The 14,019-nt window shown below is 41.3% G+C and overlaps 1 protein-coding gene across 7 annotated transcripts in view; it reads right to left on the bottom strand.

Moving 5' to 3' along the window:
• The window catches only part of TLN2 (talin 2), a 447,219-nt gene that overhangs the window by 121,894 nt on the left and 311,306 nt on the right, over window positions 1–14,019 (bottom strand). For all 7 annotated transcript variants that reach the window (XM_082444639.1, XM_082444638.1, XM_082444643.1 and 4 more), the window contains 4 exons: window positions 11,834–11,962; window positions 10,544–10,657; window positions 8,346–8,459; window positions 283–417 (listed from right to left, as the gene is read on the bottom strand). In XM_082444639.1, the coding sequence (XP_082300765.1) occupies window positions 283–417; window positions 8,346–8,459; window positions 10,544–10,657; window positions 11,834–11,962 (492 nt within the window). The remainder of the gene's footprint in view (window positions 1–282; window positions 418–8,345; window positions 8,460–10,543; window positions 10,658–11,833; window positions 11,963–14,019) is intronic.

The following is a 14,019-nucleotide window of genomic DNA, read 5'->3' as shown; positions in this document are numbered from 1 at the left end:
GTCCCAGGGCAGGGGAGGAGGGGAAGTATGCAACTTAGCATAGTTTAACCAAAGTCATCTGTAACCAGAAGGTGATAACTAAGTCGAGGAGACAGCGGCTAAAAGTGGCAAAAGCCAATCCACACGAGCACATTTAGTGGTCAAGCAGATGAAAGGGACAACTGCACCAAGAAATATGCCAGGCAGTGTTCAGGCCCTGGGGAGCACCCTGGTCACACCAACAGTAAGGAATTAAAAGCTCCACTCCTGACAAGCTAACTGCCGTGACAAGGGTCCACTTGCCTTCTGCGAGGCGGTACGCAGCTCTGCCAAGCTGGTGGCAAGGTTCTTGGCACACTGGCTCAGCTGCATGGCCGCAGCCTGGTCGCTGACAGTGGGCACTGCGGCTTTAGCAGAGGACACCATCTTGCTTCCAGGCTGTGGAGAGAAAAGCTGAAAGTAAGACAGCTCCTGGGCAGCAAGAGTCAGAGAGTAGAGACCCAAACAGCAATGCCGCCTTATCAGCCAGAGCTTACTTTGCCCTAAAACAAGGAATATTAAAACCATCTAGTTTCCCCCCAAAATTGCCAACCAAAATCAGATACTCTAGGGCAGTACATTCTAGGAATGTTTGAAACAAAAAGTATGTGTCTTCAGACTGGCTGAATGGATACGAAAACAAGACCCATATACATGCTGTCTACAAGAGACCCACTTCAGATGTAGGGACACATACAGACTGAAAGTGAGGGGATGGAAAAAAATATTCCATGCAAATGGAAATCAAAAGAAAGCTGGAGTAGTAGTACTCATATCAGACAAAATAGACTTTAAAATAAAGACTATTACAAGAGACAAGGAAGGACACTACATAATGATCAAGGGATCAATCCAAGAAGAAGATATAACAATTGTAAATACCTATGCACCCAACATAGGAGCACCTCAATACATAAGGTAAATGCTAACAGCCGTAAAAGGGGAAACTGACAGTAACACAATAAGAGCAGATGACTTTAACACCCCACTTACACCAATGGACAGATCATCCAAACAGAAAATAAATAAGGAAATGCACGTTTTAAATGACACATTAGACCACATGGACTTAATTGATATTTATAGGACATTCCATCCAAAAACAACAGAATACACTTTCTTCTCAAGTGCATATGCAACATTCTCCAGGACAGATCACATCTTGGGTCACAAATCAAGCCTTGGTGAATTTAAGAAAACTGAAATCCTATCAAGCATCTTTTCTGACCACAATGCTATGAGACTAGATATCAATTACAGGAGAAAAACTGTAAAAACTACAAACACATGGAGGCTAAACAATACACTACTAAACAACCAAGAGATCACTGAAGAAATCAAAGAGAAAATCAAAAAATACCTAGAAACAAATGACAATGAAAACACAACTACCCAAAACCTATGGGATGCAGCAAAAGCAGTTCTAAGAGGGAAGTTTATAGCAATACAATCCTACCTCAAGAAACAAGAAAAATCTCAAATAAACAACCTAACCTTACACCTAAAGCAATTAGAGAAAGAAGAACAAAAATCCCCAAAGTTAACAGAAGGAAAGAAATGATAAAGATCAGATCAGAAATAAATGAAAAAGAAATGAAGGAAACAATTGCAAAGATCAATAAAACTAAAAACTGGTTCTTTGAGAAGATAAAATTGATAAACTGTTAACCAGACTCATCAGGAGAAAAAGGAAGAAGACTCAAATCAACAGAATTAGAAATGAAAAAGGAGAAGTAACAACTGACACTGCAGAAATACAAAGGTTCATGAGAGACTACTACAAGCAACTAATGCCAATAAAATGGACAACCTGGAAGAAATGGACAAATTTTTAGAATAGCACACCCTTCCAAGACTGAACCAGAAAGACATAGAAAATATGAAAAGACCAATCACAAGCACTGAAATTGAAACTGTGATTAAAAATCTTCCAACAAACGAAAGCCCAGGGCCAGATGGCTTCACAGGCAAATTCCATCAAGCATTGAGAAGAGCTAACACCTATCCTTCTCAAACTCTTCCAAAATATAGCAGAGGGAGGAACACTCCCAAACTCATTCTACAAGGCCACCATCACCCTGACACTGAAACCAAACAAACATGTCACACAGAAAGAAAACTACAGGCCAACATCACTGATGAACATAGATGCAAAAATCTTCAACAAAATACTAGCAAACAGAATCCAACAGCAAATTAAAAGGATCATACACCATGATCAAGTGGGGTTTAGCCCAGGAATGCAAGGATTCTTCAATATACGCAAATCAATCAATGTGATTCACCATATTAACAAATTGAAGGATAAAAACCATTTGATTGCCTTGTAATCCAAGTGCCTGAGTTTGTGTTTGTATTTATGATTGTGTTTGTATCAAATGGCATCATGGAGTGCTGCCTGGCTGAAGGTTTCAAAGTCATAAGAATAGAGGGAAGAGGTAGGAGAACTGGGTCACATGGAATATGACAATACAGATGTAGAAAATTTAAAAAGAAGAAAACCTGTACTATAGCAGCTGGTATCATGTTTATTTTGTAAGTGTATATATTGTTCAGATATTAACTAGGAAAAATTCATTAACAATAAATATGCTATGAACTTTAAAAAAAAATATGATAATCTCAACAGATGCAGAAAAAGCTTTTGACAAAATTCAACACCCATTCATGATAAAAACTCTCCAGAAATCCAGAAAGTGGGCCTAGAGGGAAACTACCTCAACATAGTAAAAGCCATAAATGACAAACCCACAGCCAACATCATTCTCAATGATGAAAAACTGAAAGCATCTCCTTTAAGATCAGGAACAAGACAAGGGTGCCCACTCTCACCACTATTATTCAACGTAGTTTTGGTTTAGCCACGGCAATCAGAGAAGAAAAAGAAATAAAAGGAATCCAAATCGGAAAAGAAGAAGTAAAACTGTCATTGTTTACAGGTGACATGATAGTATACATAGAAAATACTAAAGATGCCACCAAAAAACTACTAGAGCTAATCAATGAATTTGGTAAGGTAGCAGGATACAAAATTAGTGCCCAGAAATCTCTTGCATTCCTATACACTACAACAAAAAATCAGAAAGAGAAATTAAGGAAACACTCCCATTTACCACTGCAACAAAAGGAATAAAATACCTAGGAATAAACCTACTTAAGGAGGCAAAAGACCTGTATGCAGAAAACTATAAGACACTGATGAAAGAAATCAAAGACAATACAAACAGATGGAGAGATATACCATGTCCTTGGATTGGAAGAATCAACATTGTGAAAATGACTATACTACCCAAAGCAATCTACAGATTCAATGCAATCCTGATCAAATTACCAATGGCATTTTTCATAGAACTAGAACAAGAAAATTTTACAATTTGTATGGAAACACAAAAGACCCCAAATAGCCAAAGCAATCTTGAGAAAGAAAAACGGAGCAGGAGGAATCAGGCTTCCTGACTTCAGACTATACTACAAAGCTACAGTAATCAGGACTGTATGGTACTGGCACAGAAACAGAAATACAGATCAATGGAACAGGATAGGAAGCCCAGAGATAAACCCACACACAGATGGTCACTTTGTCTTTGACAAAGGAGGCAAGAATATACAATGGAGAAAAGACACCCTCTTCAATAAGTGGTGCTGGGAAAACTGGACAGCTACATGTAAAAGAATGAAATTAGAACACTCCCTAACACCATACACAAAAATAAACTCAAAATGGATTAAAGACCTAAATGTAAGGCCAGACACTATAAAACTCTTAGAGGAATACATAGGCAGAACACTCTATGACATAAATCACAGCAAGATCCTTTTTGACCCACCTCCTAGAGAAATGGAAATAAAACCAAAAATAAACAAATGGGACCTAATGAAACTTAAAAGCTTTTGCACAGCAAAGGAAACCATAAACAAGACAAAAAGACAACCCTCAGAATGGGAGAAAATATTTGCAAACAAAGCAACTGACAAAGGATTAATCTCCAAAAGGTACAAGCAGCTCATGCAGCTCAATATCAAAAAAACAAACAACCCAATCAAAAAATGGGCGGAAGACCTAAATAGACACTTCTCCAAAGAAGACATACAGATTGCCAACAAACACATGAAAAGATGCTCAACATCACTAATGATTAGAGAAATGTAAATCAAAACCACAATGAGGTATCGCCTCACACCGGTCATAATGGCCATCATCAAAAAATCTACAAACAATAAATGCTGGAGAGGGTGTGGAGAAAAGGGAACCCTCTTGCTCTGTTGGTGGGAATGTAAATTGATACAGCCACTATGGAGGACAGCATGGAGGTTCCTTAAAAAACTAAAAATAGAACTACCATACGACCCAGCAATCCCACTACTGGGCATATACCCTGAGAAAACCATAATTCCAAAAGATACATGTACCACAATGTTCACTGCAGCACTATTTATAATATCCAGGACATGGAAGCAATCTAAATGTCCAATGACAGATGAATGGATAAAGAAGATGTGGCACATATATACCATGGGATACTACTCAGCCACAAAAAGGAACGAAATTGAGTTATTTGCAATGAGGTGGATGGACCTAGAGTCTGTCATACAGAGTGAAATAAGTCAGAAAGAGAAATACAAACACTATATGCTAACACACATATATGGAATCTAAAAAATTGGTATTGATACACCTAGTGGCAGGACAGGAATAAAGACGCAGACGTAGAGAACAGACTTGAGGATACAGTGGGGGTAGGGGAAGCTGGGGCAAAGTGATAGAGTAGCATGGACATATATACACTACCAAATGCAAAATAGATAGCTAGTGGGAAGCTGCTGCATAGCACAGGGAGATCAGCTTGGTGCTTTGTGACGACCTAGAGGGGTGGGATAGGGAGGGTGGGAGGGAGGCTCAAGAGGGAGGGGATACGGATATGTACACATATAGCTGATTTACTTTGTTGTACAGCAGAAACTAACACAACATTGTGAAGCAATTATACTCCAGTAAAGATATTCAAAAAAAAAGTATGTGTCTTTTGGGGTGGAGTGGGGAGTAAAATTGGGATAGTGGCTTGAAATTCTTATTTAAAACAGATTTGAAAGAGAGTTTCTTACTAAATATGTTGTGTTTCTTGGAGTAGCTCTTTAATCTGTGTCTCAAATATATGTAATAGACTATTTAGAAAAATACAGGGACACAAAATGAAACGAGTGACCTCTCACATCTCAGAACCCAGGACAATTTCACCATGCATGGGTGTCTATGTGCAGGCACATATATTTTCAAAAATAAGATCATACTATTTATTCTGTTTTCCAATCTCCTTGTTCCACATAGTCTATCTTTCTCATAGCTATGTAATACCCTGTGTATACATCAGTTATCACTTTTCAATCCTGTATTGTTAAGTATCTTTCCATGTTTTCAAATATAATAAACAATGATATGATAAACACCTTTGTAACTAAAATTTTGTACACGTTCATAATTTTTTTGTATAAACGTTTTTGGACCAAAAAGTATACATAATTTTAAGGTTTTTAATATGTATGCTATACAATGGCTCTTAGTAAAGCTGTAACAATTTAAGTGCCAGATCATAAATATCAAGGACACAAGTTAATATTATTAATATTTAAGGAATTCATGAGAATTTATAAGAAAAATCAGCATGAGTATATAAAAAGCATGAATAGACAAGTTCACGTAATAAAAACAAATAACTGAAACGGGAAAAATGTTTAACATTGTGAAAATCAAGGACATGCAAAATCAAATAATAAAAACGTAACCAAGAAAATTGGCAAAAACATTTAAAAAAAATGATTGATTTCCCAACTTGGAAAAGAGGTATTAAAAAGTGTGCTCCAAAATGCAAATGAAAACTACAATGAGGTTTCACCTCACACCAGTCAGAATGGCCATCATCAAAAAAATCTACAAACAATAAATGCTGGAGAGGGTGTGGAGAAAAGGGAACCCTTTTGCACTCTTGGTGGGAATGTATATTGATACAGCCACTATGGAGAACTGTATGGAGGTTCCTTAAAAAACTAAAAATAGAACTACCATATGATCCAGCAACCCCACTACTGGGCACATACCCTGAGAAAACCATAATTCAAAAGGTCACATGTACCCCAATGTTCATTGCATTGCAGCACTATTTACAATAGCCAGGACATGGAAACAACCTGAATGCCCAACGACAGATGAATGGATTAAGAAGATGTGGTACATATATACAATGGAATATTACTCAGCCATAAAAAGGAACGAAACTGGGTCATTTGTAGAGATGTGGATGGACCTAGAGTCTGTCATACAGAGTGACGTTAGCCAGAAAGAGAAAACAAATATCATATATTAATGCATATATGTGGAATCTACAAATATGTTACAGATGATCCTATTTGCAGGGCAGGAATAGAGGTGTAGACGTAGAGAACGGACATGTGGTCACAGAGGGGTAGGGGAGGGTGGGACGAACTGGGAGATTAGGATTGGCATATATATGCTACCATGCGTAAAATAGGTAGCTAGCGGGAACATGCTATAAAGCACAGGAAGCTCATCTCAGTGCTCTGTGACGGCCTAGATGGGTGGGATTGGGGGGAGGTCTAAGAGGGAGGGGATATAGGTATACATATAACTGATTCACTAGATTGTACAGCAGAAACTAACACAACATTGTAAAGCAATTATACTCCAATAAAAAAAAAATAACCCCACATTTGAATCTAAAAAAGAGTGGCTATGTGTATATGCATAACTGATTCACTTTGCTGTACACCTGAAACTAACACAACATTGTAAATCAGCTATATTCCAATAAAAATTAAAATAAAATAAAATAAAACAAAGAGAAAAAAATCAATAAAAAGTGTGCTCCACATGCTGCTAGTTGTAAATTTAGATTCATTCATCCTTCTGGAAGGGCAATTTTACCACACGTATGAAAAGAGTTTAAAATGTAAACTTTAAAAAAAGTTTAAAACTTTTTGATCTGCTGATTCCATTTCTATTTATTTCTGACTCTGGCCTTATTCTTGTAAAGATCTGATCTGTCTACAGTAGCAAAATTAAAAGAACAAAAGAAACAGGAAAAACAAGAAGGGCAGGGACAGAGTGACCCCTGGACCACGTCCACACTGTACTATCATAAGACCCTACGATCCTGCCAGCAGTGGGACAACACAACTGATTCTAGGCCCTGTAACCACCTACAGCAGAAGACAAACAACTTGTCCAAGCCACAATTCTCAATGTCCCAAAGATAAAAATAAGCTGCTTGCAATCCTAGTTCTAGTAATTTACCCTAAGGAAACAATTTAAGAGGGGCACAAAGATTTGAGCACACACCAAGCCTTTTTTTTTTTTTTTTTATCATATCACAGGTTGTTCATGACGGCAAATAATTGAAAACAACCTGTATGTCGAATGACAGAACAGCTAAACAATGAGTATAGTATATGAGAAAATATGATTCAAATTCACAAATGTTCATAATATAAATGTTAACATGAAAAACACAGTCAATACACAGTGAATCCCAAGAGAATACATACATAAATAAATACATTTGTATATGTATAAAGATAAAATGTGAGGAAGCACAAACTTTTCATGTTGTATCCCTGCATGTTGGAGTTACGGCTCTTGAAGAATTAACCAAATAGATGTATCACTGGGTCCTGTAAATACAGATCTGAATAGACAGGGACGAGAAAGAAACTTGCCAAACCACAAGGACTGTTTAGGAGATCCAAGTAGACAAAGTGCCGAGAGATGTGAAAGAAGTATGTACAAAGGGAGTGTTCACAACTTAATATTCACATTTTATATTTAATTAAAAAAAAAAAGAACCTAGCCACACTTCACAAAGACCGACAATACTTACTAATTCTATAATTGCCACAAGAAACCACCACACCTTTGGAGAAGATGCACTCACTGATTCTTATTTCCCTAGCTATGAATAATGGCATGAGGTATTCTGGAAACTAGCAAACCTAAAGCAATACTTAGTACTAGGCTGTTTGTCAAAAAGTGCAGCTTATTACATGTTTTCCCTCACGGAAGAGAAATACAGATAGCAAAATGGATAATGTGCCATCTCCTGGGGCAATTTCCCTGCATATCAGCATCTTGCTTTGCCAAGCTGCATCTCCCTCTCCTGAAACTGCTTCCAGGTCTGCTTACTGCAAAGACTTTGCTCTGGCTCTGGCATCTGTGAAGTCCTCTCCTTAAGGATAAAGGGCACCCCCTACCCAGTGGGCAGTGGGGTGGGGGTGGGTTGAGGTTCTGGGGAAGACGGAGGTGAATGTTTCCGTGGTACCTGGAGGAAGTTCTGGCTGGAGATGATGAGCGCCAGCTGGGCACTGAGATCTTCTGCCTGGGCTTGGCTCCCTCTGACCCCCTGGACCAGCTGAGGGATGTGATCAGCCACCGCCTACAGGGAGCAAGGAAAAAGAAAACTGAGCACACCCAGGATGGTGACGTACCAAAACGGGGTGTGTGGGGAAACGCCCCCAGTGATAATGTTCTGTGGATGTGCCTTCCCTCCTGGGGGTGCCTGGCCCAGACCTTGGATTCACTCAGCAGCTTTAGCCCGTTGGGCCCTTTGCCAACACAGTACCTGTGGGTAGGCTCCTCCCACACACGCTCTACCCTGTGGTCCCCCGGGTCCCAATACACGCAGCACAAGGCGATTCTCCATAACGAAGCCTTAAAACAATTTCCCCAGTTGCAGCTCACACCATCCTGGCTCGTTAGGGTTGAAAACCCTAGCGTCAAAGAATCTATCCAATTCACAGGTGGATAAACTCAATTCATACGGTCCAGTGATCAGAAGAAAGTGAGAGAAGCACCCAACTAACAGCATACTTCAGCATTTCGATATCTGACTTTGCGGGTATACGTTCCGTCTGTCAGCTTTCACGTCACTGTGGTTCCTCTTCCTGTGTTCTCACTCCTCAAATGGGAAAACCCGATGCCCGGGGTAGGGGAGGGAGGACAGCATCCCGAGGTGAGACCACTTGAAAGTGACCGTCTCCCCCGGTGCCTAGGAGATGCTGGCCTTTTCCCTCTCTGCGTCCTCCTGCTTGTCCCTCTGTGCCACGCCACATCTGACCAACCAGGCCCTCAGAGGCCACAGCACGGTGACCATCACTGCTAAGGAAGGACCCAAGAGCAGCCCACCCTGGTGACACGTTCTTTTCAGGAGCCCATTCCAGCAAGAATTAAAAAAGAATATTTCCAGGAGAATTTCACTCGAATCCTCTTCAGGACCGCTGGCTCTAGGAACTTGGCCCGCTTTACCTTCTGCACCGCAACCTGATAAACAGCAATGTTCTCATTCCCTGACAGAGGTACCCATGGGCTCAGTATGCTCCGTTTGTTCATAAGAAGTAGGGGGAGGGTTCCTACTATTTTCCTGGACACAAGTAGCATGTGCTCCCTGAGAAGGGGAAATGCCATTTTGCTACCCCTGCTGGCGGCTGAAGCCAGGCTCCAACAGGAAACCAACTCCCTCCGCAGCAGGGACCTGGCTCTCAGGAAAAAGCCCTTCTTTACGTGCACGATCCCAAGGACAGGGTCCTCCTGCATTGCTGAGGCTTTTCCACCAGAGCAAACTTGCTCCCCAGTGAGGGGCTAGCCTCAGAGAACTGGGATTCAGGACGTGGAGGGCCCTGGGTGGCCTCCCCACAGGAGTAGAGCCATTTTTGAAGTAGAAGCGGCAACAGCCCTCACATGTGAATGGTTTCACAGAGGAGATTTGAGAGAGGAAAGAGAAGGCTCAGAGCCCATGCAAATCCAACATGCCTCTGCACCCAGCTCCCCCGGCGAACCGCAAGTGCCGCAGGGAACTTCAGTCAGACGTGGTGCCAACATGTGGGCGATGGCCAGGCAGTGAGCTGTGCCTTTGGCACCACTCAGGGCTCTCCCGGGAGAGTTAACCCTGGGAGCTCAGAGAAGGCGGCAGAGGTGGACGGCACCCCCTGCAGCACCTTGGCTTCAAGCGCAGCGTCAGCGACAGGTCTCGGAAGATCAGTGAGGCAACCACAGAAAGCACCAGAGCGCAACAGCAATGAGGCCAGACAGGATGAATAGATCCTCAGGTGCCATCAGTGCAAAGCAGGAAATCACCCCTGCCACGACGAGTGAAGACTGAACACAAAGGCCACCATTCAAAGGGAGGAAGGCACTCTGGAAATTCAATGCTTCATTACCGTTTCAGAGCCCTAAACGGCCTTGTCATTGATCCTCCTTGACTTGTGCTCTCAAAAAGAAGGAAAAGAATCTAGACAAAGGAAAGACAATGCTGGGAAAAACATGTTCTCCTTCCAAACAGAGGCCATCCACTTAACAGACAAAAACCAGACGTGTGTGCGTACACCTGGAACATGGGAGCTGGAACAAACTGGATTAGGGGCCTGGATGATCAGTCTTAACCGAATTACCAGGGCACTGGGCGCTCTAATGTTATCAGGGTCTCCTCCAGCAGACCTGGCTCTCTGGCAGCTGACGTCTCACCTTGCAGCTCTGGACCAGCTGCTGCTGGGCCGCGGGGTTCTTGTTGGACACGGCCGCGTTCTGGGAGGCGGCGATGGTCTGCGTGGCTGCAGCTGCAGCCTGCTTGGCTGCCACCTGGGGAGGACAGTGAGAGGAGGTGAGGCAGGGTTCACACGTGCAAACACACACACACACACACACACACATTGATACAAATCCCCTCCACCAAAGGGGGGTACCACAGGGCTCCAAGAAAGGGCACGCCAGGCACAGACTCCGCCCTTTCAGCACCAATGACATTCTAACCTAGCCACGCCCTGTTGCCTTCCTTTGGTTTAAGTACCCTGGGACAATTGAAAAAGACAGGTTCAAGTTCCGATGTTCATCTGTCATTTCTCAAAAAGACAAGGGACGAGTCCCAGGACCATGATGTCACTGATAAGCAGCACTAAGTCTAAATGTTTTAGGAGAAAAACATTTCTCTCACAAGAAGCATGGGCTGCTCTCTGGGTCAAGCACCAAGCACAAACACTGGGGCTCCTGACTTGCCTGGGCTCAGAAAGGCCCAGATGTCCCCACTGGCGTACTTAACCGTGTTTAGTCTCTAGTCTCCCTCCACGGACAAGGAGGTCAGCTTTCCTCCAGAACCCAGCAGATTACACACGGAGGGATTCCTCACTAGAGCCAAGTTCTGGCCTCTAATGCCCCCAAATTTTAGTCTAAGAATCTCCTGTGTATATTTGTGAGAGAGATTTATTTTCTTACAGAATTTGTGCCTATTACTTTTTCTTTTCCGAGAATAAATAAGCATTCTGAAAAATGACAGAAGTATTTATTACTCCCTTCCAAACCTCTTTATCCCCATCTCCAGTCTTCCAAAGTTCCTATCATCTATTGGGAGTCGTGAAAGAGTATTACCTCCAACAATATATATGCATTTTTAGCTAAAGGTCCTTTCTGAACGTGTACATCCCTTAATGCCAGGAAAAAAAAAAAAAAAAAAAACCTGGTTCCTCCTGAAGGAAAATTTGAATTCTGTTCAAGAATGTTAAACTCTGAAAAGATTCTGGCATTGTGCAACCATGAACTGAAGCAGTTTTTCAAACTGTGTCAATGGACCTAAACCACTGAACCTAAATGTACAATGTCCCTAAACCAGCCGTTCAAGTTCCTCATGGCACCTAAAGCATTAAACTGTATCGTCTATCTTGATTTAGCTTCCTTTCTAGGGGCATTGTCTTATGAATTCGCTTATTCTTTCAATGGACTCTATGCAAACCTAAAACCTGGAAAACCAGCCTCTTTACCGACCTCCAGTCGGTTGACGATTTTTTTCTTAATAGCATTCTGGGCTGCGGCGTTGGTTGCCACCCGGAGACCTTCTGCAGCTTCTCTCAGCCTTTGCTGCTGGTCCTCGTTCTCAGGGTTGGCTGCAGCTCCCTACGAAGGTGAAAAGAAAGATTCCAAGAGGTCCAAGGGGCAGCATGCCACAGACGCTGAATTCATGCCTTCAATGTTACTTTTTCCTATGAATACCAAGTAATGGGAAGAGAGAAGCCAAAGCAGTATCTTTATGATAAAGATGCTTCCTCTCACAACAAAAAAATATCTACCAGGGGATGTTTCCAAACTGCACAGCTAAACAAGAAAAATCCAATGGTAATAATTAAACACTTGAGATCACAGCCTTCGTCATCCATATAAATTACCTTGTGGTGAGAAACCCAACGGTTTAAAAGATGTTAAGATAAATCTTCCTCCTGCTCACATCTCTCAGGGAGAATTTTATTTTAATTGGTGTGACAGACACATATTGCTGCTGAAAGATTCTCTTGCCCTGCGGCACTGGTGAATGAGAATGGGCTAAGATTACAGCATAACACAGGGGCTGGGATGGGGTGGGGGGGAGGAGGATGTTGTTCAAGAAAGACCATGTCTAGGAATTGCATTCCTAGAGAGTCTGGGTTGGCAAATATAGCCAAGTAGAATTGGTCCCTAACTGTACTAATGAGAGAAATCGACGCCCCTATCCAGGCAGGGAAACAGGAGGGTGCCGTGCACGGCCGATGGCCATGTTTCCCTTGTGTAAGCCCACGGCTCTTTTACTGTGTTGCTGTAGGTTAAAGTGTGTTAGGAGTCCAAGTGGATTTTAGTTAGATGGGTAGGATTCTGAAGCAGGGAAAGGCTAAAGGTAATGTAGGGAGAGGATAATTTTACTGCCCAATAACTCGACAAAAACTTAAAGCACATCCAGTCTTCCACCTCCACCTGTGATAAAAGCATCAATCAAGATTCTTCTCACAGGGTCTGGATGCTTTGTGACCAGCACTGGATGTATGTAGATGAATGAGTTTCTTCCCATGAACATTTTCGGGCAATAATATTTGCTTGTGAGGCAGAAAGAAACATGCCAATTATCGAAATCAATTTTCTAAACATCTCAATTTTCCATGTGAACACTTTGCCAAATTTACCAATTTGCAAAAACCTCTTTCTTTGAACTACGATATGTATAAAAAGTCATAGGAATTCCCACTGAATGGAACAGTTTTAACATCTGTGACAGAGTTGTTTTGGCATCCTCTTGGATGGAATCTTCTTTTAAATTTAAACCACTTTTAGTAGTCTTGATTTTTGTGTTTTTAGCAACTAAAAAATTATATTTTTGCATTTCACATGTAAAAGGATTGTTTGGGCTCCTTTTGCGTTCTTCTACAAGTTTATGAGAGTCGTTTTATTTTTTCTGCTCATTGGGTATTTTCTAAAGCCACTCCTTTATCAATGCCTCCAGTGGCATGCCAGCCTTAACTGTGTGTTTCAAGCAGCAGGAAAGCACCATTTCTGCACGTTACACAGCCGTGGGTGTCTGGATCCTTCCTTAGCAATATCTTTTTTATGATGAATGTGTATTAGATATGGGGTACTAATCTTGTCCTGAAATCTTAGTTACTGATCATGAAATATTTTTTTTCTTCACACTAAATATATTCTTTGGAAGTCTAACCATCGTACATTCTTTATCGTTCAACAAAATTCAGCAAATTAAAATATTGCCATGACAACAAAGTATCAACTTTTAACTAAAAAGTTAAAAGAACTTACAAAAACACTCAACCTTGTCCCATCTAATATAAATAATCAAAAATAACAAACACTTTGGTAACTTGGTATAATGCCGTGAAATAGTCTGGGGAGCACTACACATCTAAAAACAAATGTGCACATTGGTCCTGGCTCAGTCCTGGTTATGTGATGGTAGGTTTCATCTTTCTGAGTTTTAATTTTCTCATTTGTAAAGTAAGGGACAGATTAGATTTTTCACTAAGGTTCTTTCCAGCCCAGCAAGTAATTTTTGTGAACATGAGGGTTTGCCTGAAATGGCTTTCTTTAAACCTAAGAGAAAAAAAAGGAAACAAAACTAGTAACAACCTGAAAAAAAGTAACTATAATCCCAAACCGTAATGCATATTTTTGCTAAAAGCGATGCTAATCAGCAG

The sequence above is a fragment of the Balaenoptera physalus genome (genome assembly GCF_965194825.1).
Source record: "Balaenoptera physalus genome assembly, chromosome: 2".
Taxonomy (NCBI): domain Eukaryota; kingdom Metazoa; phylum Chordata; class Mammalia; order Artiodactyla; family Balaenopteridae; genus Balaenoptera; species Balaenoptera physalus.
This window is presented reverse-complemented; position numbering and strand designations above follow the sequence as displayed.